The sequence below is a fragment of the Bidens hawaiensis genome, unplaced genomic scaffold, assembly GCF_021521415.1.
Source record: "Bidens hawaiensis isolate Kalapana, Puna unplaced genomic scaffold, B.hawaiensis_p1.1 tig00008759_1, whole genome shotgun sequence".
NCBI lineage: Eukaryota > Viridiplantae > Streptophyta > Magnoliopsida > Asterales > Asteraceae > Bidens > Bidens hawaiensis.
The window spans coordinates 285,398-312,010 of record NW_027491631.1 but is presented as its reverse complement, the minus strand read 5'-3'; the positions used below and the strand labels follow the sequence as shown (position 1 = coordinate 312,010).

At 34.2% G+C, this 26,613-nt stretch overlaps 1 protein-coding gene, 2 non-coding genes and 1 pseudogene across 5 annotated transcripts; all 4 read right to left on the bottom strand.

The window, feature by feature from the left end:
- Positions 1-12,014: 12,014 nt before the first annotated feature.
- Positions 12,015-12,130, bottom strand: LOC143529871 (U5 spliceosomal RNA). The gene has a single exon (XR_013134745.1). It is a non-coding gene; the product is annotated as a U5 spliceosomal RNA (small nuclear RNA).
- A 1,303-nt stretch (positions 12,131-13,433) lies between these two features.
- On the bottom strand, positions 13,434-13,590 carry LOC143529878 (U1 spliceosomal RNA). Its single transcript, XR_013134749.1, has one exon. It is a non-coding gene; the product is annotated as a U1 spliceosomal RNA (small nuclear RNA).
- Positions 13,591-14,456: 866 nt separating this feature from the next.
- Positions 14,457-14,565, bottom strand: LOC143529872 (U5 spliceosomal RNA; annotated as a pseudogene).
- A 1,379-nt stretch (positions 14,566-15,944) lies between these two features.
- Positions 15,945-20,696, bottom strand: LOC143529835 (uncharacterized). Of its 3 annotated transcripts, none has more exons than XM_077025536.1 (12): positions 20,586-20,696; positions 19,620-19,735; positions 19,331-19,360; positions 19,106-19,242; positions 18,110-18,292; positions 17,964-18,027; positions 17,761-17,868; positions 17,484-17,637; positions 17,302-17,391; positions 17,041-17,096; positions 16,468-16,525; positions 15,945-16,334 (listed from the first exon to the last, which is right to left on the bottom strand). In XM_077025536.1, exons 1-12 carry the CDS (start codon positions 20,665-20,667, stop codon positions 15,958-15,960), a joined length of 1,455 nt encoding a protein of 484 aa, XP_076881651.1. In that variant the 5' UTR covers positions 20,668-20,696; the 3' UTR covers positions 15,945-15,957. The 3 variants fall into 3 exon arrangements, with proteins under 3 accessions (XP_076881651.1, XP_076881652.1, XP_076881653.1); XM_077025537.1 differs by having other exon boundaries at positions 18,110-18,289; XM_077025538.1 differs by lacking the exon at positions 15,945-16,334 and having other exon boundaries at positions 16,463-16,525.
- Between the last annotated feature and the right edge of the window lie 5,917 nt (positions 20,697-26,613).

The following is a 26,613-nucleotide window of genomic DNA, read 5'->3' as shown; positions in this document are numbered from 1 at the left end:
AAGGTCTTCATTAAGTGAGTCCTTATATTCTCCACATCTTCATCTGTTAACCGCGTTACCTCCATAACTTCAAGGTAGCGGTTCACCAACGATTCATTCATGCGACCTTAAGAGTCGCGTTGATCCTCCATTTCGCCTTCTAGCTGCTCAATTATGTCACGCAGCTTCACACTCTCGCCCATCAACCTATCCACATCCCTATTGGATCCACTCTCCAATAAACCAACTCTTGAGCCCAGTCGCTCAAAGTCAATCCAAACTCGATCAAGTGTGGAGTCAAGTTCCCTCCTAAATTTTCTTGCAAAGTTAGAGGAGGAAGGAAGATCAGTCTCCAGCTTGGATACTCTTGACTCAATTCTTTCTAGCCCATCATGTTGATCAACATTTCTCAACGAGTTACTTGTTGTATCTATGCTGCACGTATCAATCCAATCTTTTTGACTTGTAATTCTGGCTTGATCCAAATCACACTGCTCTTGTAAAATAGCCAATTGATCAGCCAGAGCGTCGCATTGTCAAGTAACTTCTTGACTGATAGCTTGTTGATCTTTGATGAACTTGATCAACATAAGCTCACGTTTGGCTCTATTCTCGTTTGCTTTTTCTAATCTGTCACACCCTCAAAATCGACTAACAGGGTTTTACCGTCAGAGAGTGTGAACTAACAGGATCGGAATCATTAGTTATAATCAAACCATAAGTACAGTTTTCAAAACACGAAAACATTTAAGTGTAAATAAGTGCGCAAGCGTAAAACCATAAACCAAGTGTTGCGTCACGCAGGACGACTTAAAAACCCAATGAATAACAGTTTAAAAACAAGTTTGCATAAACAATAGCGTTCAAAGTAATGCATGATCCTATACCGCGCGCCCGCCTCGGCTACCTGAGAATAACATACTAAAAGTGTCAACACGGGGTTGGTGAGTTCACAAGTTTATATAAATAAAGCGTTTGCGTTTGCATTTTGCTTTTTGCGTTTGCGTTACCAGATAATGTTAAATCAATTATATATCTATAGGTAGCTAGCCTATAAAACAAGTATTACTAAGTGTTCGACACCGAATCTGACTGTTTATCAATTTCCTTGCCAGACCATGGAAAATGTGTTAGCCAAGATTACACCCGCTCGACCTCCAGTCAAGTTTAGCGTTGGGTGGGGTTTGTCAAACCCAGTAGTACTACTCAACAGTGACTCGCTATTATCCAATACTAAACGGTTCGATGTTATGAAGGAATTTAGTTGTTTCGTTTGCCACTTAGCCTTTACAAGTGATATATAATCTAATAACAAAATCTAAAAGCGTTTCGGAGTATGTATTCTCCCCCAAGTGAAAAAGCATTTAAAAGATTTAAAAGGGGAACGTGAAACTCACTGTTTGCGAAGAATTCAATAAAACAAGTCACCCAAGTGATGCGCGTCACAGAAAATCCTCACTAGCGTTCTAAAACAACAAATGAGATTTTCTAAGTGTTGGAACTATTATCGAGTCTCTAGACTCGGCACATAACACCTATGCATAAGATACGTTTTGTGTTTCGTTTGTGAATTGTGTGTGTCTCAACAAACACATTGGTGATACGTTACATGTGTGAAAAACTACTTACGTGTCAAGTATTAATAGTGTACGTTACTAGCAATTATTCCCCACGAGGGCAATTTAGTCAAAACATAGTAATTATCTAGCAACAAACACGTTTCATGTATTTTCATATAATTCAGCAGCTAGTTTCATCAAGACAGAATTCTACTTGAAAGATTACTCTATTCAACAGATCATAACATATCAATTAATTCACCAAAAATCGTCACAAAAGCAAACATGAGTTAGTTTTCCAGAACTATCTTTATTGTATTTTTATTCCACATAGATTTCTCACAATGATCAAAACATTACAGTAAACTCACAGCAGTAAAAATCATGCGCAACAGAATGATATTTGTTATTCCCGTTAAATGAAAAATCCAATTAATGCAAGACCAATTGAGTTAGGTTCTTAACTCAACATGTTAACTTCTAGAAGTGGAACCAACCCATTTGGTCTTGTAGTTCATGAGATATGATAATTACAAAACAGCCTAACAGCAGGTCTCACAATTCAGATTTGCACTTCAGTTTTGTAAAATAATAAAAGTTAACTTTTACTCGTCCAAAAATTACAAACTTGGACTTTATAGAAACTAGACTCAACATAGTACCCTTTAGTGTTAACAACCTTGACCAATTTCCACATTAACATTTAGTTACAGTTGTCTATACATAACTTACAATCTGTCCAGTACCAGTTTTGACCTTTAATCACATTTAAATCGTTTGAGTAACCATGGGTTTTCTGGAAACTAGACTCAGAGCACTAACTTCTAGACTCATAATTAATCCAGTTTGGTTTTATATTTAACAAGTTACACATCGTTCAAGTTTAACTATCTCTGCTGTCAAAACTCAGCAAGCACACACAAGCGTCTAACATGCATCCTAAGCATACGACATATCTCCAACATGCAATAAACATAATTATCCACAAGAATCAGTAGTAAACCCTCTAGGGTTTACAAACAATCAATGTCCTAGCAATCTTTCACCGTTCAAAATCACATATGATAATCTAAATCATTAACCAAAGCATAATCAATCATCATCTAATCCATACAAAGCATAAAAACACTTAATACATGATTTACAAAATTAGGGTTTCATGTTTATACCTTAAAAACGCAGAAACAACCAAGAGAAAGGTGAGAGATGCTTAGAAACGAGTGCGGGATGCTCCGATTATGAAAATTAAAGCCAAAACGAAGGTGATATGGTGGTGATGGTGGCTGCCGTCGCAAAGGATGAGAGGGAGGGGGGAATGGGGGCCGATCGGTTGTGGGGAGGGAGAGAGAGAGTTAGGGTTTATTAATATTATTAATAATAGTATGTTACACCAAGGCCCCTCAACTTCTAATTATTACTTTTCTAGCCTAAAGTAACTTGTTTGCATCTTGAGTTAGTGTTCTATATAATATTATCAAATAGCACATAAGCCTAACACATAATTATCAAATAATTATTGTTTGGATGTTTTTCGTTTATTCACCAATGGTTTGCGTCAACTCGTTTGCGTTTCGGTGCAATCCCGAAAGACTACACATGTAGTGATTGTTAAGCGTCATTTAAAACCCTAGTTTAAATGTAATGAGATGTGCGTTATAGATCAAGTGATCTTAAGTTTGAATTGACGGAGTTTGGATTAACGGAGTTAACCTTAAATTGACGAGTGTCACATAATGTGTTAATCCTATCAAGGATAGGATCTCGAAACACTGGTGACTTCTTCGATTTGCCACTTGAAAGGGGAATGGCAGCTATGATTGGGCTCTTTTGGGTTGAAGGAGGTGTGGTTGATATGGTTGAGTATGGTGTGGTTGGTATAGGTAGGGTTAGGGATAAGGTTGGGAATGATGTGGTTAAGGCTAACGGTAGGCTGGTTGGCTTGGTTGTGGTTTCTATGGTTGATGTGGTGGTTTGGGATTGTATGGATGATGTGAATGTAAAGGACCAAAATGTTGTGCCTCTAATCGGTGAGGTGAATTGGTATGTTTGTGAGGTAGCGGGTGCGGTTGTCCTAGGTGAGGTTAAGGTTTGGTCTTGGGTGGTTAAAGGAATGTTTTCAAACATAGATGGTATGGGCTCATCTAGTCGGGTTGGTGAGGTTTCGGGAGGTGTGATGGGTTCGTCTCTAAGTGATGGTGTTTTTGTTTTTGGTTTTTTTTGGGATTTGGGTGGTGACTTGAGTTTGGTTTTGGATTGGGATTTTGGTGAGGTTTAGGCCTTAGTGAACTTTATTTCTTTGGCTTGAAGGTCTTCTAAGGTTTTGGCTAGGGTGGTAGGTGATCCTATGTGTGGGTCTGGGGTCTGGTACGGTGGTGGTTTGTGGTGTGGTGGTTTGTGTGGACAAGGGTGTGGGTGCTAGGGATTCACCAATCATAGTGGTAGTCGAAGGAAAACGTTCCTTAATAGAAGGTACATTGGAAGGCGAAGACTTCTTGGAATCTTTGGCCTTCTTCAAGCGTTTCAGTGGACGCTCTGGCTCTTCCTCTTCTTCCTCCTCAGTAGCAGCAGCAGACTTTCTTGATGATTCACCAGTTTTTCTTTTGCCTTTGTTGAGCTTCTTCTTGGATCTATGTTCCACCACAACATCTGTTTCCGACTCAGTACTCTCAGTCTCAGTAGCCGGTTCATCAACAGGTTCATCCTGTTCCTCCTCTTCATCACCTCCTTTATCATGACCATCATCATCATCATGGTCATTACTACTATCATCGCCTTCCTCTTCTACCTCAGCATCATCACTATCAGTCTCCGTTTCGGGAAACTGACCAATCACCCCATGCTCCTTACCCTTATACTTGTATGAGCTTCTCCCGGTCGGCTCAAGAATAGCTTTCAATGCTGATTACCGAATCATCTTCACATGATACGGCTCAGAAGACCCAACAACATTTCCTTCGTCATCAACTTCATCCATATATACTGGCTTGGGGGTGTCAGGAAGCAAGTAATCCAAGATCAATTGAACGACTCTCAGATACATCATTCGTCTATTCTTAGCAAGCACGTTCATCTGCATGTACTTGAAGAACAGTCTTGAATATTTGTACTTCCTATTCTTTGTCAACACATCATTACTCCCACCCAGTCAGCATTTAACTTGTCAAATCCTCCCTTATGTGAAGATAGGCAATTAGCAACAATGTGGAAGAGAAGCTTCCAATAGACGGGAAGATGCTTCTTTATACAGGTGCCCCATACTGTATCGTATCCAATCTCCTTGAGGTACCCAGCAATCTCTTCCTTTGAGAATGTAGTAAATGGATCAGCAGCATTATCTTTAATTTGCAAGACTTTTCGGATAACCTCCTCATTCACTACTACATCCAATCCGTCTATCTTTGAGGTAATCTTGGAACCATCCTTCTTAGTCTTGTTGGTCCAAAACTGTTAACCCATGAACTGTGAACTTCATGATCAGCAGTGATAGTGGACAATTCCGTAATCCCTTAATCATTGATATAAAAACTTTGTATTTTCTCTTCTTCGGGATTTCCAATGGACAAGAGTTGTTATGACCCTATTACACACAAAATAAACATTAGTGTTGATAATTGAGTACAAGGTTAAAAATTATATATAAAAGATAAATAAAAAACAAAACAATAAAACTTAAAAAAAACTAAAAACAGATTTGGACTTGAAACACATAAATTGTCTAAGTGTGGAGTATTCGAACAGAATGAATATAAAATATTGTTTAAGGCATAAGTAATCGAATCAAATCAGGTTGTTAATGAAGAAAATGAACCTTTAAGAGAATTAACAAGTATAAACCAATCGATTGTTGAAAATGATCTAATCTAGTTGTAACTTAATCTAATCGAATGAGCATTCAATTAGGTTGATTCATAGATTAGATTAGATTAGATTCAATTTAAATCAGTTTAATTTTTACAAGTCTTGAATGATCTAATCGAATCCAATTTGTAATATAATCGAACGATCTAATCGAATCGAATGGTCATTCGATTCGATTACAACTCTTAGGTCTTCTTGGTATGTTTGGTGTTTGTTATTTCCGTGAGAAAGAGAGAGAGAGAGAATAGAGAATTTGAAGGTTGTAAAGATAAGGTTTTTGCAAAGGTTTTTGGTTTTCGTGTCCGATGTAAAATCTCATATCTAGGCCAATTTATTGGTTTTTAGGCTAAAGTCCTTTAGACTTTATTGATATTTGAGTTATTATCTTCTCAAAATAAAATCAATCAAAGTAATTGAGTCTCAAAAGGTAATCGAATGAAATTATTATATTTATTATTATTATTATTTTATTTCAATATTATATTAATCAATTTCAGTTATTATTAAAAAAAGTAATCGAATTCACTAAAGTAATCGAATACATTCTTGATTATTATTATTTTATTTTAACATTATTATAATCATTTATATTAAAAAAAGGTGTTCGAATGAAAGAAAGTAATCGAATGATATTTGTTTGATATTATTATAATCATTTATATTAAAAAAATGGTTCGAATGAAAGAAAGTAATCGAATGGTATTTGTTTAATATTAAGTAATCAAATGATATTTGTTTAATATTATTTTATTTTAATATTATTATAATCATTTATATATTAAAAAAAAGTGTTCGAATGAAAGAAAGTAATTGAATGATATTTGTTTAATATTATTATAATCAATTTATATTAAAAAAACTTATGTCTTTTATTTAAAAAAATGTCTTACAATTCTAAGTTTGAAGAAAGTCTGAATATGAGGGAAGGCCAATATGATACTCTAAAAGAAGATTTCCACATGTTTAAACATATTCAAGGAGAATCGGTTGCCTCTCATTAACAGATTTGAGTCACTCGTTACTAAACTGAAAAGTGCCGGTATCACAAATAAGTTGTCTGAGATCAACATGAAGTTGTTGAATTCACTGCCTTACACATGGAATAGCAGTGTGATTACCATCAAGAGAACGACAAACCTGGATACTTTAACACTCTTAGAGTTGACTTCTACCATTAAGTATTGGTGCAAAGAAAATAAAGCTGAGACAAGTGTTGCGGGTATAAGCAGTCAAGCAAGTCCTATCATCCCTGTGTGTGCTGCAGGTGGAAGCAGTCAAGCAAGTCTTATCCTTCCCAAGGTACACACACTTATGCTCTCAAGCTTGTATAAATAAAATTGAGAAGTATAGAACTCATAATGCTGCCCTTATAGATGAAAATCTTAGTCTTAAATGCCAGAACGATAATCTTAGAAAAGATGAAAAGATATATGCCACTAGGATTAAAACTCATAAAAATGATATTGCTAAACTTAATAAAACGTTATTTCAATCTAATAAACTAGCTGAGCACCACGAAAGACGCGTTGTTGAACTAAACGCTAAAATTGAGAAGCTAGAATTAGATTTAGCTCAAAGAAAAATCGCTGTTGAAATATTTGAGTTAGCCTCTGATTAGTTGAATGGGATTATTGGGTCACATATGTGGGTGAAACAAAAGACGTGTATAGGCTATGATAATACAACAGTTCCACCTCCTTTTAATGATAATTATACTAGCCTACCTCACTTTGGTTTCAACACACCACCCGAGGACGACATGGTCTATGGTATTGGTCACGTGCTAAAACCAAATACATTTGTTCCTCTTATCTCCAAAACTGTTGATCCCATTCCTTCATCAGCTAGTTCTCATAGTGATTTATCTTGTTTAGCAGTTTGTGTAGAAGAAAGTGGGTCAATGGAAAGGCCTATTGAGGTGAACATATCAAATTCTTCATCATCAAGTTGTAAGACTGAGGATAATTCAAGTAAAAGCAAAGTGTTTGAAAATGATAATCAAACGATTACTTCATGTAAATATGTGCCACCAAATAAAAGATCATTATCTCAAACAACTAATCAATCACAAAATCCTCAGTCATACAACTTTTTTGATAACAACTACTATGGTCATTATCAACGAATTTTTGTTGATCCATATTACACTAATGTTTTTGATGATCGGTGTCACATATCAAATGGTTTTTATAATTATGTTCCTTTTCATGAATCACATTTCCCACCACACCAACCATATTATAGTTCTGATGAGTTCTATAGTGCTCCTAGGAGAAAATATTGTTTTGTGTGTGGTCATTATTCTCACCTTGCAAGTCATTGCAAGCACTGGTTCAAACAACAACTTGATATTCAAAGGCGGCTTAGTCAGTACCCAAAAGGTGCGTTTAGTAGCCATGATTCAAGGACTGATCAAGCTGATAGTGAAGCCAGTGAAGTGCATGTGAGATCCAAAGTTAATAAAGTAAAACGCAAGAGAAAACCGTTTTGGAAAACTGAAAAGAATCAAATCAAAAAGGATCCTAAGACTGAAAAGTCTGAGGATTCACCAAAAATATTTTTAAAATCAAGAAAAGAAAGGTTCAAAATTTCCAAAATCAAGGAACAAGTTTTTGCTTGGATTCCTAGGGACTGTTCTTCAAGCGATGAGTTGCCAAGAAATAAATGGTTTTCAGGAAATAAAATCAAGTTTGGTCGATTTACGGTTGACCTTCCTGAGACAAAAATGTCTTGGGAACCCATTGTCCATTTAAACGCTTAGTTCATGCGGGGTCAATCAAGGAGGACTTTCAAGAGTATTCGGTACTTAGATAGTAGTTGCACCCGACATATGATGGGAGACGAACCCTTGTTATTTGATGCTAAACCATTCGATGGCGGATTCGAGTGTTTCATAAGCGACATGGGAGAACTACAAGGAAAAGGAAATGTTTCATACTTTGTACTTCAACAACACCAAACTCGTTCAAATGGCTCAACCACAACTAGTCGAGCGTTTCTCAAACTCACCTCATCCAACTACTTCTCTCAAGTGATTAATCCAGCATCAGCTACTGGTTTCAGTTTGAATCTTTTCAACTTTGTTATATGACATGATAATGCGTGCTTAAGATAATCCATCTGACAATAGCTTTGCTGATCTTTTCACTAAATCCATCGATCAATTTTGATTAAAACAACCTATCTATCTTTTTGTATTTAAATTTGTAAATATTTTTCAAATATGGCATAATTTTAGAGGGAGAGAATGAATTAAGTGTAACTCACCAAAAAAATTTTCACTTTACATTAAGAAAAACAAAATGAGTCATTTGACTCGTCAAAAAGATTTTATACTGTCTTTAAGAAAATCAGAAAAAGTTTCAAAAAGATATTTTCTCTTTTAGAGGGAGCTCCTGTTTAGAGGGAGTCGGATAATTAAATATTATAAAAGGTTTAAGAAATTGATCCGACCTTTGAAAAATGATAAGAGTATATCAAAAGCCAACAAGATCATTGCTTGATGTGTAGATAGGCTTGAAAAATGAGTAAATTTCATAGTGATATAAACTTAAATTTCTTCCTATGCTAGTGGTTACACTCTCATGAAGCGGTTGCCGACTCCAAAATAAGTCATATCAACGAAGGCAAAAATGTTATTAGTCAGTCATACACGAGCCCGTTAGTGATTGATCACCATAAAAATTATTCCTACTTTAAATATAAATATTGAAAATCAAAATGATAAAGCAGAAAAACTGCAAAGTGCTTAAGAGAATTTAAAATCAACAACAAAAATGTTGACAAGTAACAAACAAAAAGGGGTATATTAGAACCACGTAACGTGGGGCAAACAAGTAAGTCCTAAACACTTTATATGAAGGCTTGTAAGTCCGTATGGCAAGTAAGTCCATGGTTCAACCTTTATTGTTTGAAAAAGTTTGCAAAAAGTTTAAATAAGCTTAAATATTTTGATCAATCATTAGGGGGTTGGAGTCAATTCGAGGTGATACTGATCAACACAAACTATCCCCGAGGTATGATGGAGTTTGTATTTGTCGGATTAAATGGGGACCGCATAAGTGTCGTGTCTAATATATAACTTAACATATCACGTTGACATCAAAATACTTGTTAAGTTTAAAGTGGACAAATTATATCTACAATCGACTTTGGGTTCTTGGCATAATAATATCCAAATAGAAGTGTGATATAGGACGTTATCGATCAATGTGATTCCTTGTTGTGATCTTTCTCACAAAAATAATAAAGTCATTAGAAAATTTTGTAAATGTTATGGTTATATAATATTAATTTCATCTTTACTCCTATATTTTTCATTTTTCTTGTTTTATTTTATATTTCAACTTCAAAATATTGTATATATTTTCGTATTTTTAAAACATATAAAAATGCCAAAAAGATTTTAAATTTTTATGTGTTTGTACATGACGGGTGGTCCATGGGACAACCCTTAAGTGGTTTAAGGCCGTTAATGTTCATGCGTTTAACCGGTTTATCTTGTTGAATTAGATGACTACGTTTACTCGTATACTTTCAGGTAGGAGAAGATAGAAGATGGAATTACGAGAACGTGGGCGAAAACGGCGAAGAAAACGGAGTTGAAATGAGAAAGATATGAAGAAAACAAGAACTTGAGCAAGTGTTCCACCGTGGCCCACGGTCAACCCATCTCAAAAACAACAGTTTACACCGTACCGTGGGTTCTTGGACCACCGTGGAGGCCACCATGGCCCACGGTGTGAACCGTGGGCCACGATGCGGAGCTGTCAATACCGAAAATACTTGTTTATATTCTGTTTTTTGGTGTCTTTTCACATATCTTTTCATTCCAAACAAGCTAGAGACGAATTTTGGAGATTGAGAACAAGACTTTGGTGATTCTAATCATTTGTTTGGGTTTATGATTCGTTCGATTATCTTAATTGAGGTGATGATTAATCAAACAATGTGTGGCTAGTATTCTTTATGTTCTCTCCCGAATTGTAAGGGTTTCAATTGATTACTTGTTATTCGTTTATGTTATTTGTGGGATAGTATTTTGATTCTATGATTAAATTACTATGGTGATTATGATTTTGATTAGTAATTGTTAATATAGTGTAAACCCGTGTTTTTGATTATCCGTTCTTGGTGCCATAGGCAATCGGGATTTAGTACAAGAGAATTAGGGTTAACTATATAAAACCGATTATTGAGTGACAACCTTGCGTTTTCATAATTCAAGTACTTAGTCCTCTTTTATCACTGTCAAACGCATTTTCACGAACTATGTTATGTAGTTCATCCCTCAAGTAAACGTTAACTGTATCAATATTGAAAACCTGAAATTGGGAGAGAGCATTCTTTCTTATATTGTTTAAAACTCATTTATTGTTTTAGCTATTTTCGTTAATCAAAATCAAACAACCAATTATTTGAATTTACTTTTGCATTTAGTTTAATTTAGATAAATTTCATAACTACTTGGTAACACAATTCCACAAACTCCCTGTGTTCGATACCCGCTTATCGCTAGCTAATAGTTGTAATCGGTTTATTTTTTAGTGAGTCTTCGACCTCACGTCAGTACATATTTTGTTTTATTCAAAATCAAGTGTTTTGTTGTCAAGGTCGTTTATAAAAAGTTCGTTGGAAACCTGGGACTTAAACAAATCATTTACAAGTTGAGGGACTGAAAATAATATTTTGTGAGAAGTCTATATAAAATAAAATTTCTGAGTTATCTTGCAAACACTTCAAACCAAGAGCATGTTTTGAAAAAGAAAATTGTTCCTTAACTCTCTAAAGGGTCTGTGAACGAATATTATTCGCTCTAAGTTTTGTGCAGCTGTACATGGATAGGTAGATCAAGATCAAGTGTCCTGGGCTGCAGAAACTGAAGTTGCAAATGCTGAAACGCTTAAAAGACCACGAGAACGTGACATTTGGTGGTTGAACCTAAAAATGAACTGATAGTGTATGAAGATCAGTCGAAGGACAAAGCAAAGAAACAAGTCGGCCCAAGAAAGTCAACAAAATAAAATTAGATGCCGAGCTTCCCACATCTGATGTTTCTAAAATTTGCTGTTGTCGATCCTTCCCTGAAAATAAGATTATAGTTCAAGTCTTCAAGAATGGAAATAAAGATTTGTCCAAGATCCAATCTCGTTCAAGCTCTTGGATCAAGACAAATACTAGATTTCAAGAAATAATGACGAAGCAGGGAACTTGATGAAGGTTCCTGGACATACTCAATCCTAGATGGAGATTGTAGGGTTAATATTCTATATTAGTATTAGGATTGTGTATGTCTTTATATTTGCTTAGAGTCGATATATTACGTACCTCAGTACGTTTATTTTGTACGGACGAAATGTAAATGTTGGAGAAATGGAGAACCTATATAAAAGGTCACTTAACCCAGTTCTCCACCAACCAACTCTCAAATCTCACTTTGAAATAAACTCTCTTGGAAATAAAGAGAACCCTCTACCAACTAACAAACACCAGTTGTTAGATCAATCCTAAAAGGACCTACACTTGTTTTACCAATCGATTTGCGCTTCAATCCTGTAAAAAAAACACTTAGATTGAGAAAGCTGAAAAAAAAGGCTTAAACTAAAAAACTTGGTTGGAGCCCTTCAAATGAAGAAGGGTCTTTCAAATAGGCGTATGCAACTTAACACAACAAGCATACGGTATTCTTTAGTAAAAAGCGAAAGAATAGTTCGCTTTGTGCTCGATGAGTGGCTGCATGCCTTTCATATGATCAACCTGCTTGCCTTAAATAATGAATTTCAGTCTTATGTTTTCTTCAATCAACTGATGTGGGATGGACTCACAGCAGATACAACTTTTCAGTTTCCGAACCCCTTATGCAGCTGACTCCCAATAATTAAAACCATTGGATTCTTGAGCAATTGTCGGTTGCTAAATCAACAGAGTTATCGATGACTCCATATATATCTACATGCCAAAACCCAACTGGTTTATTGTTGTTCAGAACCGTATTATTCTCAAACCGAACATTGAGACGAATACATGTTTAGTTTCCCTGACACACAAATCTAAAACAATGTTGCCTTGTGTTTTATAAATTGTGAAATTGGTTTGCTTAAGGTTTCGAACCCGGACCAAACCGAGTACCATTTTTTAGTCTGTAAAAAATTTACCCGGGACAAATCTTGTGGGGGTGTGCACTGTGCACCATTACAAAACTAGACCATGTTGTAACTTAGTTAAACCGTTGCGTATTGTCTCTAATCTGGCTGCAACTGTAACTGTACCGGTTGTATTGAGTTACCAAACATATGTGGATTAATAACAAAAAGCGTGCATCGACACAGATTCTTGATCGGGTCTTGTTATTTCTTGAATCTTGTCAAGATCCTATTGTTTAACCATGAGGCGTGTTGGTTATCTCTTGAACCAAATATAATTGAACCTGGAAGTTTAGTACATCTATGATTTCTATTTGGGCCATGTAGCCATCCTCAAATTTGTATTCCTCAACTTACTTGCATCCCTCTTGTTTCTTCTATTTTTACCTTCTCTTAAATCTTAATAAAAGCTGGTTTAATTAAACGTCATAATGCAGTCACAAAATAGGCCACATAAGTTCATGTATATGGAAGGGGTCAAGGTCTAACTAACATGTGACAAAACTTTTAGCATTATATAGTGAGCACACAATTGGGGTGATAATTTGACCTATCTGGTCGTCTCCAAGAATCCCTTAAAATTTCAGGGCCGGGACGAGTACAGGGAGGTCGTCTCCATTTCGGTGGGAGAGGGGTGAAGCACATGGGCCAGTGATGACGCGGATTTATGTGAGCTCTGGGGTATTTGTTAAAAGATAAATATGATGTGGGTGTTGTAAGAATTTAGATGTGTATTGAAAATGTAGTTTATAACTAAAAATAAAAAACAAAGCATTTACACCCACAAAAATAAATTGAAAAGCATCATTTAGATGGTAACTTATTCTTGTACACTACTTGGGGAAAATATAAATGAGGCAGCAAAACAATAGCAACATTTGACTAAGATATTAGGCGCAGGCCGCGCGAACACAGGCCTCCACTGCCATAAATTATGACGTAGGCTCGACCACTTGGGCCCACCTTAGGCGGGCACCACTCCAAAGTGCAATGGAGGTCACCAACCTAGGCCATGGATCTTCTTGATCATCCATTGACCCCCAGGTAAGTGAGTAATCCAAACGCCTCTTGTCACTTTTATATGATAACCCTCATCCATGCTTTCTTCTCCCCACCGATGTGGGATAACCCTCTAATTGCTAATTCTGCTCGTTTTTCTCAATAATCGGTATTAAAGTATTTTCTTTAACCTAGGCCATGGACAAGTAGTAACTAGTAAAAGGTATGATTTGCTTCAGGATGAACTTGTTTGTTATGCAGCTGCTTTGCTAGATGCTTAAACAAGAGTGGTCAGGTTGGAACCTTTCGATAATGAAATACAAACTACAAATCATCAACTTTACTTAAAACCTAGGTGGCTTGTAAAGGTGTAATCGATAGCATAGACGGATGGACTACAGTTTTTTACCTTTACCTGCTCGGATTCAAATCATGAAAATCTTTTCTACTCAAATAATATCCTAGTTTTGCTGGAGATTGGCGGTCCCGCAACTTGTTGCCATTTGCCAATATTAGCTAAAGCTTATTATAATTGTGAGCTTGAAAATGGACTATATGCTGTCAATTGTTTTCATTGGTTGAGTTGAATTTCACACTAACGCCTTGTTCTTGAGTTTTTTAATTCTTGAGTTTTTAATCAAGGAAAGAGAAGGGAGAAGAAAAGGGAACAAAATTTTTTTTAATTTAGAGAAGGCAAATTTTTTTTTAATCACATGCAGTTAAATTTCTGAAAAAAAAAATATAAAGGTTATGAAAAAAAAGTCAGGCACACGCCACTTAGCACTTCAAATGTTATGCAGTAAAATATCTGTGCAAGTTTAAACTAAAAAAATTGGTTGAAGCCTTTCAATAATAGAAAGGACTCTCCAAAAATAGGCGTATGTTTCAATAATAGAAGGGACTCTTCAAAAATAGGCGTATGCCACTTGGCTCTTCAAAAATAGACGAATGCCACTTAACGCAACAAACATATAGTATTCTTTAGTTAAAGTCGAAAGAATAGTTCACTTTGTGCTCACTGAGTGGCTGCATGGCTTTCAAACGGCCAACCTGCTTGCCTTAAATATTGAATTTCAGTCTTTTGTTTTCTTCAATCAACCGATGTGGGATGGACTCACTCCAGATACAACTTGACTCCATTGATATCCATATGCCAAACCCAACTGGTTTATTGTTTGTTCGGAACCGGATCATTCTCAAACCGAACAGTGAGACGAATCCCTTGTTTAGTTTTCCCCAACACACAAAACTAAAAATCAATATCGCCTCGTGTGTTATAAATTACGAAATTGGTTTGGTTAAGGTTTCGAACCCGATCAAACCAAGTGATATTTGTTAAGTTGTAGAAGTTTACGTAGGACAAATCTCGTAGGGGTGTGTACCGTTACAAAAGTAGACCACATTCTAACTGTAGTTGTTGTATTGAGTTACCAAACATCTTTAGGTTACCAACATAGTGACCACAGTTTTCCAAAATAGACTACGACACTTTCGCTAAATTGTTTATTTTTAAAATTTAAGTCTTTCATTTGTTTATGGCATATATACTCTAGTGAAGTCAAACGAGTTTGAACTCGAAATCAAGCTTGAAACATATTATAAGTCCAATCCAGGTTCATACATACTTTAATCGACTTTTGTTGGTTTTCATTTTTCGGGGTGCAATCCAAAAGTTGTAAAAATATTGCTTAAAAGTTAAAACTATCTTTCGAACAAATGTACAAAAATTTAACTACGTAGGCCACCATCGCCCAAACCAGAAGCAGTAAAACTGCTTAAAACTAAACTGGTTTTCAATAAGTTTAACAGTCTTTTGACTCAATTTTCTCAAGAAATGGATTTATTTAAGTAATTTGTGCTTTGCATGACGGGCTCGCCATAAAAACTTCTTAACTTATAGAACAGTTCTGTATAGGCCACCATCGTCCATCACCCAAACCAATGTCACACCCAACTCCTCTAAACCCGAATCAACTTGATATGTTTTTAACGTTAACTTTTTAAACCCAATTTTGTTCCAACCTTTACACAAGTTAGCACGCCAGCCTGCTTTGCCACTCCGTTTTCAATCATATACCATTACTGATACGAAAAAAAAAGAATTATGATAGGATAACTGATAACAAACTTGACTTGTTGAAACATAAACATAAAAGCGGGCAAAAAAATTCAAAATTAAAATATTCTCCAAATCGGTCTGATTTTGTTTCACAAAAACCTGCCTTCTCATAAGCTAAGATGTTGATTTTACAAATTAACGAAAAACATACAACGAAACTTAAGTAATAAAACTGTTTAGACATTCATAGAACACTATTATCATTTAATACCAGAAACATATCCTTCAAAAACCTGTGGTTGAAACAAATACTTCAAAACTGTTGATTATCCCTCATTGTTTTCATCACACTATTATATCATCATATATCAATGCTTTCGTCTTTCCGTTTCTTTGACTTCTTTGACTTCCCGTCCTTGCTTCTGACCTTTGGCTTTTTTGGCTTTTCCTCTTCATCTGAAATCGGTTCTTCACCGTCCTCATCTTCAACAGTTCTTGACTTTTTAACCTTTTTTTGTTTAACAGAATGCAACCCATCATCTTCACCGTCCGATTTCCGTGATTTTTTGGTCTTTTTATGCTTAGACGAGGGTTCTGCTTCATTATCTTCATCTAATGAGCGGGATTTTGATCTCTTCTTTTTATGTTTAATGACAGGTGGCGATTCCTCGTCTTCTTCTACGGATTCATCGTCAATTTTTTGTTCGTTGGTAAGAGGTGCTAAAGAACCTGCAACTTCTGTTCAGGCAGATTAATGTTAAAATTTGTAGGCTTCAATGGGTCAAGTTGACCGAAAAACACATTTTGTAAAAATTTTATGTATGATTAAAAGAAAGTAAGAACAATCAACCAACTAGAGACCGAGACTAACCTTCATCAACAAAATGAGAATCGAAGACGACGTTTGTAAGATGCTGCTTTAAAAAGACCTGCAACAATAACCGCACATTCAATGAACTGGTCAAGAGAAAGTTCGTTTATTTATCAAATGAACGAGCACGAACAACATAACAATTTGACCATTTAATTAAACAAAATGAACACGTGGCATATCCATTCACTTAAGTTTGTTTATGTTTTGTTTAATTACGTTCGTTTATGTGCATTTACTTATATTCGTTTACAGAGTTATTTAAATTTATTCATTCGTTATTAGAAATACTAAATGGCCCATTATGCATCAACCAACCCATCACCCAAATCAAACTTTTAAACCACGCCTTGGTGTTTAAAACGACTAACGATTAATGATTGCTCGTTTATGTTCATTAATTTATGTTCGTTTAGAATATGAACGAATACGAACATTAACAAGAAAATACATTTGTTTAAATGTTCGTGTTCATTTGTGAACATAAAGGCCTACACAATATGAAATTATGAATCTTGCACTTGCTGATAAAATTTATATTCAATTTCCCGTATGAAATTTGCTATAACATACCGCGGAGAGCAACTGCCTAGATTTTATATCCCAGATGCGTAAATAGCTGTCGAGCCCTACATCAAAACATTAATTTAGTCAAAACAAAGTTTTTATACAAAAAATATTCATCAAATATAAAAACTTCTTAAAAACAAGGTAAATACTTTCAAGAATGTTATTTCACCATACAATGAATTTTAAATAAATTAAAATATTAAATAACCCAGCCAACAAAACAAGATTCCAACAAAATATAAAGTGCTTATAAAAACAACTCACCACAAGATGCTATAACTGGAAGATCTGGATGTCTGGCTATCGATCGGATGCTTCCAGAACATTTTCCCAAAAAGCTTCCCAGTAGTTTCCCTAAAAGCATATATATCAACCAATAAAAAAACCAAAACACTCAAAACTTGAATATAACAGAACTCTTTTAACCTTAAAAAATAACTACGCACCTGTGCGTATATCAACAGATGCAAGATCACCAGATCCATTGCCAATATATATTGTATTACCATCTCCATCTTCAGCGACTGCCTTAATAGGCGTCTCACGAAAGTCAAACGACATCACAGGTCTTCTTTGAGCAGCCATATCATACAAACGTACCTGCATATATAACAACTTATTTGAATAACTAATAACAATAAAAGTAAATCATATTTTGAAAATATTACTCGCAAAAAAAATATATGAACGGAAAAAAAGGGATATATGGTTTTGGTAAGTGACCTGGTGATTGTGAGTGCCTGCCACAAATTTGCGATGATCGTCTTTGCTTAAAAATGTCGCTGAAGTAAACCAAGTAGGTGTAAATATACCAAGACTGTTTTTAGGAGGCTGCAATGTGAATACAAAATAAAATCATATGGTAAACAAAGTGGAGATGTATTAAATAAGTTATAAATATGTGAATGAAGAACAGATGAACTTACCGATTTTGCTGACCAGATTTTCGTATGTGTTGCAAGATCCCAAATATTAACCTCTACTCCCTTCCTGAGGTGCAGCAAAAACGTCACATTATTTACAAGGTTTGAAAAATATAAAAATATGTTAATAAAGTAAATAAAAAACTTACCCTCCAAACAAGGCATAGTTTTCACTTTCGTCTACTTTACAGCACAAGACATTACCAGCGCCACACACATTCCATGCTGTTGGAGTATCATCAGAAGTTGAATCCCCTGGTGATTTTGGAATTATAACAGATCGCATGGTTGTAAGCCCTTTTGTAGTGCAAGTAAGCAACGAACACGACCTACTTTAAACACGACACATTTTAGAAACGAACTACTACTTTTCGTGTATACAAACCATAGTCACATAATTCGCTGGTAAGGCCACGAATTTCGATCTGGATCGTTCGTACCAGTTCGCGGTACGTTTGCGTTCCCGGTTCGCTCGGGGTCACGTTTTAGAGCATAAAACTGGCGATCCAGTTTATTGTTGTTATAGAAGGAGAGTAGATACGATCGAAGTTTCAGTTTACCTTGTAGATGACAGCTCTGCTCAAAGAGAATGGTAATATGAGGAGGAGGAGGAGGAGGAGGAGGTTATAGATAACCTGATTTATAACTGTGGGCCTTTTTTATATTTACCAAGGCCCAATATTTAGTTTATAATGTTTTAAGTTTGTAATTTTGAAAGGAAAAGACGAGCAGTGTAAAATAAAAGTCATGTTTCAAATTATAACAAGAAATTTATTGTTTGTTTATCATTTGCTTATTTACTTATTCAATTATATGAAAAGATTTTAAACTTTGTATTTTATTTTATATGTTTAAAATGGTTATTATTTTCTTTAAGTTTGCTTATTGTTTATTAATTTCGTTTATACAAATATATCACCAAGTCAAACGGTACATCGTACCACATTATATGGTACATCGTACCGGAGTGATCTGAAATGAGCCTACCCTCCGTACCGAATTTCAGGAACCTAGCGAATTGCGATCCCGTTCCAAGTTCCCGTACCGGAGCGTACCGCGAACCATGTGACTATGATACAAACTATAATAAAAGAACAAACGTAGCAGGGCTTTTAGGTAAATAAAGGTATAATGTAAACAGATACCTGGATGATGACTCGGATGACTGTTTTTTGAATAAATGCAATCCAACAATGTCATCTTCTTGAGACTTAACGTCTGTTTGGTTAGCGGGAGGTAATGAAACTCGAAGATCACCAGTGATAGGGCTAAGCAACTCAATCTGTATTGTACAGAAAACTATAGTGAGACAACTAACAGTGTAAATAATTAAACAATGACTAGGATTTATGATGATCGTATGAACTTACCACGCCATTTTTCCTTGCAACAGCTAACAACTGTAAGAAAATAATATATGTTAATATGAAAAAAATAATATAGGTCAACTTTTGGTCAAAACTGGTCAAACTTCGGTCACAATACAGTATATTCAAAATGGCTACTTGGCTAGTCGTACCGTCTGACTAGCGCCTAGTGAGTTCTACAACAATGGAAATCAATTATGAAACACTTTTACATATGCAAAATCATACTGTAAAACACAAAAGTCTCAACATCTCTGAAATAAAATATCATATGAAGTAACTCGGTACATACAGGATCAACTTTACGGTCGTTAATAGAAGCTGCAAGCACACATCGAGAAACATCCGGTTCCCCCCATCTCTCTACTACCTTAGCAACTCCTCCTTGCTTACTCCGAGCTTCCGTAACTGCAATCATAAACCACACATAAACAATCAACAAACTATATTCTACATAACAAATGTTTATATATAAGATTAAATACTTAAATTTCGCAAATGCGTAACAATACATAAATGTCAATACAATAAGAATGTGCATGAAAACCGAAACCAAAAAAAAGATCCGTAACAAAAACGACAATTCAACAGTGCCGTCGGTTTGGTTTTATGTTTTTGTAAAAAACCAAGAATTCGGTTCGGTTTTGGGTTTTCATGTAATAAAAACTGAAAAACCAAACTTGCCCAAATTTATAAATTTTTTAATTTTAATTTTTTACTTTAAACAATTTATAAGGATTTATTAAAGTTGTAACATAAATAATTTAGCTCAAATGTTTAACAATCAATTAGTTATTAATTAACAAAATGATTTATGCTCAAATTCATCATTTTAGTCAACATTTTTTCCGCCCAAAATTCTCAAGCTAAAAGGACAAAACCGAACAGTTTTCAAAAATTAAAAAAAAAAACAAGCTAAATTGTTGAATTAAACCTTTTATAAACCCGAAAAACCCAAACGTAACAAAAACCGATGGTTTAGTTATATGTTTTTGTAAAAACCGAGCTTATCAAACCAAACCAAACCAAACCAAATTTAAAGATTTTAATTTTGGCGTTCATTTTAAAACAATTTATAAGAGCTTAATTTTTAGACCCAAAAAAAATTCCCAAAAGCTCAAATGACAAAACCGAAAAAAATCCGAAACCGAACAATTTTCAAATACTAAAAAAAACCCATGTTTGGGCTTTTGTTTCGACTTTCGATAATAACTTATTCGAACTAAATATAATATGCTATAGTATTGTTGAATTAAACCTTTGATTAGACCCAGAACATCAAATGTTATGGCGCGAAGTGGAGGACACCCAGGTGTTTCTACGGTGGTTGTTCGTGGCATTGTTTTCCGGCAACGGAGTACGGCGGCGTGGTGACGGCAGCTGCAGAATGAATAATAAGTTTGTAAGGCGTTTGACTGAGACAAGTACATACACAGAATAATAATCATAATAATAATAAACCCTTTGGGCTGTTTTGTGTAAAGCCCAGTCTAGTCCAGTAGGCCCAGAGTTAAGTTTTACAGTTACTTAACATGACATGATCCGTTAAACGAGTTATCTGGGTCGTTAAACGAGTTGGCTCGTTAATGACACGATTAGAAATATAGGGTTCAACCTGTTTATGATGTGCGTAACGTGCTTTAGTTAGGGCAGTCCCAACCCATCCCTTAAAATTTTGTGAGTAAAATTTGTATTGAATACAGTTAAAGAGTGGTTGAGATTGAAGAATGAGAAAAAGTTAGTGGTTTTTTTTATAAATTTGAAGAAATCTTGTTTGCCATCATTTATCTAACTATCTATATAATTGTCTACCAAAAAATCTTAATTGATGTTTTTTACGGAAAGTTGCAAATATTTTCTCTGCATGACATAACTAGCAAGGCTTCGATTAATATTGGTAAATTGATGTTTTTTACGGAAAGTTGCAAATATTTTCTTTAGTGATATAAACTATACATAAATGGAATATTGTTTTTAATACATATCTTGGTATATCTTGGATTTGCATAGTTGATGCAGTTATCTAGTACATAAACTTAATTGATTAATGGAGATCATATAAGGTGTAGTCAAATGCCTACAATAATTAATTTAACCTTTAAAATATTATATGTAATTTTTTAAATATACATATATATATATATACACACCAAATGTTATATAGAAATTTTTAGGTTTTGACCGAATTTGATCAAACAAACTGGTCGGGTTGGGTTTACCTGAAAGTTTGAGATTTTGGTTCTTATTTTAGGTGGAGATACTACCATTGAAAATTTGGAACTGGAGCTAAATGTCGGTTTAATGGAGGCTTTGTAAGCTAAACACCCAGCCATGTTTCATTTAAAACCCAAGGTGTGATATGATCAAACTAATAGAATGAAGGTAAGTGAGGCAGAATTATGTCCAAATGTATTAGTGTTGTTGTAACGCCCACGTTAGCTAAAAGTAGATTTATAAAAACATTAAGAATTGAACGAAATATATTTTTGGTACAACCTGACCCAACTCATACAGAAAATCTGCCATGTATTGAAAACGAACCCAAATTGAGCAAAATTTTGAAGATACGCTTTTTTCAAAATAGTCTCAAAAGTTGACTGCCAAGTTTCAACATGAGATAAATTGGTAAATTGTTCAGATTATAGTTACCAAATAGTGGTTTAGGATTTTGACCAAAAGGATATAGTTAGGCATTTCAACACAGGTCAAACTTGCGAGTCTGTTAGGAACTTAAAGTTAATTGTTTCGGGTTCAAATTCTCGGTTCCAACAATTTTTAAGACTATTTTGACTTGTCAAAAGAAAATCATCAACAGTTACATGATGCTCTTTTTGGTACAACCCGACCCAAATCATACAGAATATTGGTCAAACTTTGGAGTTTTGACCAGAAGAATTGTTTGGCATATTTGACATGGGTCAAACTTTGCAAGTTTCTTAGGGAACTAAAAGTTTATTGTTTCGGATTCAAATTCTCGGTTCAAGCAATTTTTTTGATTAATATGACTTGACAAGAACATCATCAACAACTACACATATTGGTTTTAAATAATTAGAAAATCAAATTAAAAAAACATAAAGAAACCCAACCCATACAGACGATCTACCATGTATTGAAAATGAACTTTAAATGATTTACATTTTGAAGATATATTCTCGTCAAAATAATTTCAAAAACTGACTACAAGTTTTCAACAAAGGGTAAATTGGTAATTTGTTCAAATTATAGTTACCAATTAATGTTTTGGAGTTTTGACCGAAAATATAGTTGCCATTTTTGGCTCGGGTCAAACTTTGCAAGTTTCTTGAAAAACTGGAAGTTATTTGTTTTGGATTCGAATTCTCTATTCAAACAATTTTTTAGACAAATTTGACTTGAAAAGAATATGTCAACAATTACACATATCAGTGTTACATAAGTAGAAAATATATTTAAAAACATAATGAATTGAACTAAAGCATTTATTTGGTACAGCCTAACCCGACCCATACAGAACAACTTCCCTGTATTGAAAACGAACCCAAAATGAGTTACATTTTGAAGACGTACTTTTGTCAAAATAGTCTCAAAATTGACTACAAGTTCTCAACAAGGTTTCAGATTCAAATTCTCGGCTTAAACAATTTTTTAGACTATCTCGGGTTCAAATTCTATATTATTTGTAACTGATTACATTGTTTCTCAACTGGGTTACCCGAAAGATTATTGTTGCCATTATTGAGAACGTTACTAGGATTGGAGAATTGCTCAGTTTTAAGACCAACATATCTTGTGGAGCATGATTACTACCTGCCCACCAATGCTCCAGGTCTCTCATGACCAAAAAATCCAAGGACTTTTTCTCTCTGCTAAAATAAGCGAAGCATGTTATGAAAAGGTTGTTGCTTAGGTTTGACCTCATGTTTGTTTGTTTATTTGTTTGTTTTTGTGTTATTTATTTACTAATTTTCTTTTCACTTACTTTGTTTTTATTATGTTAATCTATCTTCTTTATGGCAAATATTTTCTGGAATAATAAATGCTCCTAGACACGGGAAACCCCTCATTGTTCTTAAGACGGGATTCAGTTATATAGGTACTTTAATTGATGATCTGGTCATCGAAGATCTTCGAGAGCCTTACTGCTTCTCGCAAGGTACTATGATATAGTAAGTTATTCTAACTTTAGGAAATACCGTTATATGAAAAAATTAATCGCAAATACACTTTGTTGGTATGCATGAATTTGCCTCTATTAGAACTAACTAGTCCTCTTTTAAATTTCTTATTTTAGACTAACTGCTTTATTGTTATAGGTGAAGATGCTTCGCCAAGATCAATACTTTCATAGTTACAAGAATGGCCGGTTTGTTACAACCACGGAATAAACAACAAGTGTTTTATCATTCTTAGCATGCTATTATGTGTTTTTTGTCATTCCAAATATGTTTGTTTGAATATTAATGTTGGTGTTATGGTGAATGTTTACAATTTTTCCAGTATAATTTTCAAATGACTTTTATGCCCTTTGTTTATATAGTTGTTTTTTTATTTGTGTTATTAGGCCCCTCCATTGCAACCATGTGTAGATAAATTTAGTGATGGTGTGTGGATTGTTGTTGAGGGAAAAGTTGGTTATAATACATATATCTTTGTTTTATGTTATTAAAATGACTTTTTGTTTATTTATGTTGAAATAACTGGTATTGTTTTAACGTTGAGGAAGGTAAGATGTTGCTTACACAAGTTTTAAGAACTACAGACGAATCAGTTGCTTTTAAGTTATGTAGCATCTAAACTTTATGAACCTTTTCTTTTAAGTTGTGTTGCATAAACCTTATGAACTTTTTCTTATTGTTGTTGTTAATGATCGTTAAGACATTGTTGATTTTGGAATTGTTATTATTATTGCATGTTTTGAACTTGACAACAAATGCTTAGGACCATGTGTATTGTCTTTTTTGTTGGCTAATATTTTGAATTTTTCTAAATTGTAATAAGTAAACTGTATGATGTACCTAACCTATGAAAGGGATAAGATGAAAAATAGACAAACAAGAATATAAAACATTAAATCATATCGGAAAACATAAAACACGATACAACCAACAAAAACAACAAACATTCACTCATTACGTATACTTGAAATTAAACTCGATCCCAACAATAAATATAACCCATCTCAATGGAAGAAAAAAAAACAACAAAAATAAAATTCAAAGCGACAACTATAGTCCATATAGATTAATAAAATTAATATAACAAATTATATATTCAAAATAATATTTAAAAAACCCTAAATAAACCAGCGTAATACGCAGGCTAAAAACTAGTTTCTTAATATTTGTTGACATTTGTTGTGAGTAGATAGAAGAAAAACTGTAAATGTAAATGTATAAAATAAGTATTATTTAATTGAACATAAGAGAGAATTGTATTGTTTTTTTAGTGTAATTATGGAGGTGAGGATGGAAGACGGGCTAGGAATTTTATAGGTTAATTGGTTGGGCATGGCATGTGTAAATTTTATAAAGAGAAATTAGATTTTAGTAATTTCTATGTTCACAGTTTACCAATAATAATCTCGCCTTGAGAATATTCGTGTCACAAGTCCAACCTTTTACAGTATATTTTTTTTCTCAATGGACATCCGTTAAAAAAACCAACTTCGTTAAGTTTATGCGAATTTTGAATTAATATTTTAGGAGAAGGGGATACAGTATGATTAATGTAAAACTAATCTCGAAACAGGACTCCTAACAACGATTAAGATTAAGTCTTTTTTAAGTGGTGTGTCGGTCTTGACTCAGTATTGTCATTTGTTTACTTCTTTCTCATGATATGCGGGTGATTGTTACCTCCGTTTTATCATGCAATCTATTTTATCGTATCATTAATTCTGTTCTTTATGATACAAATTATGATATTGTTTGCAACATGATTGTTGTCTATACTATTTCGTTTTCTTTTGTGAATCTACTTTATTCCAACTTCTCTTTACTAGACATTACGGGGTATTATATAGTTATTTTTTCCTATTCTCTTTGACATTTCTACAAATTTATTTGAAATATAGTTTTAGCAATTGTTTTTTCGACTCTTGGATTGCACGAGGTAGATTGAACATGAACGAAGGCGAATCGAACATATACGTTTCAACTTTCAAGTTTGGTTACGGATTCTAGCTTGAAAGCTCCAACTTTGTTAGACGTGAACTCCAACAACTTACTAATTACATACTCCAACTTTGTTACACAGGTGAACATTTAAAAAAAAAAAGAAATTAGTTGCTTGTGTATGGAAGAATCATATAGGGACACTGACAAGCTTTTGGAAGAGTCCACCTTCAAAATTGGCAAGAAGTGGTATCTGCAAAGTGAAAGAGTGAAATTAAGTATTTAAACTTTAGCTGAAAGGCGACTTTTACTAGATAATACGGCATGTTAAGTTGTCGTTACAAGTGGCCTATGCCCATTTATTTTTTCTAAATAACATTTGGAACTATCTCAAATACTGTGTATTGTCCTTTTTTTTGTTTATAATTCACTTCTCTCTTACATGAGTCTATTGTCATGTATTTCAATAGTAAATAAAGTAAAACACCAACAAACTCTTTTTAAGTTTAACCATTTGCCTCCCGCTAATTATTAGTTATTGTAATTTGAAAGTTGGTGTGCATTTTTTAACACGTTAGTGACAAACAATTATGCATGTAGTTTCTTTCTGTTCTAATTGTGAGCTTGAGCATGAAACACATTGTATCGAACTTGTAAAGCTCACTTCATGAAATTGACACCTTAAAAGGCAATTAGTAGCTTAGCACATTAGTTAATTTTAACAATAGCCGCTGTAATTATCGATCCATATAAAGACTCTAAAACCCTAGATATGAGCTTATTGAATGCTCACTTAAGTACTTGAACCAACCACATTCTCATGCCGTAGGGTGGCCAGGGTTAGAAAAATGTTTGTTACTGTTTTGTAGGATCACGCCTTAGTTCAAGAAACATAATCTTATATTGATTCAACTCTTATTATTCTTGGAAGTTGAAAGTGATGACACCAACAAGAAATGTTTTTGTTAAGATACTATTTTGGCATAAATTTATCATCAACATGTTATAAAAATACTGTTTTTATTTAGCTAGCTCCGGGCTAATTCTTAATAAAATTTTATGACAATTTAGCTATAATATATATGTTTCAACACTTATATAACTAAATCTAAACTCTTTAATAAAAACCTACAATGTTTTGCGAATTGTCACTTTCACATTAATCTAAACAATCTAAAAACAAAATCACTC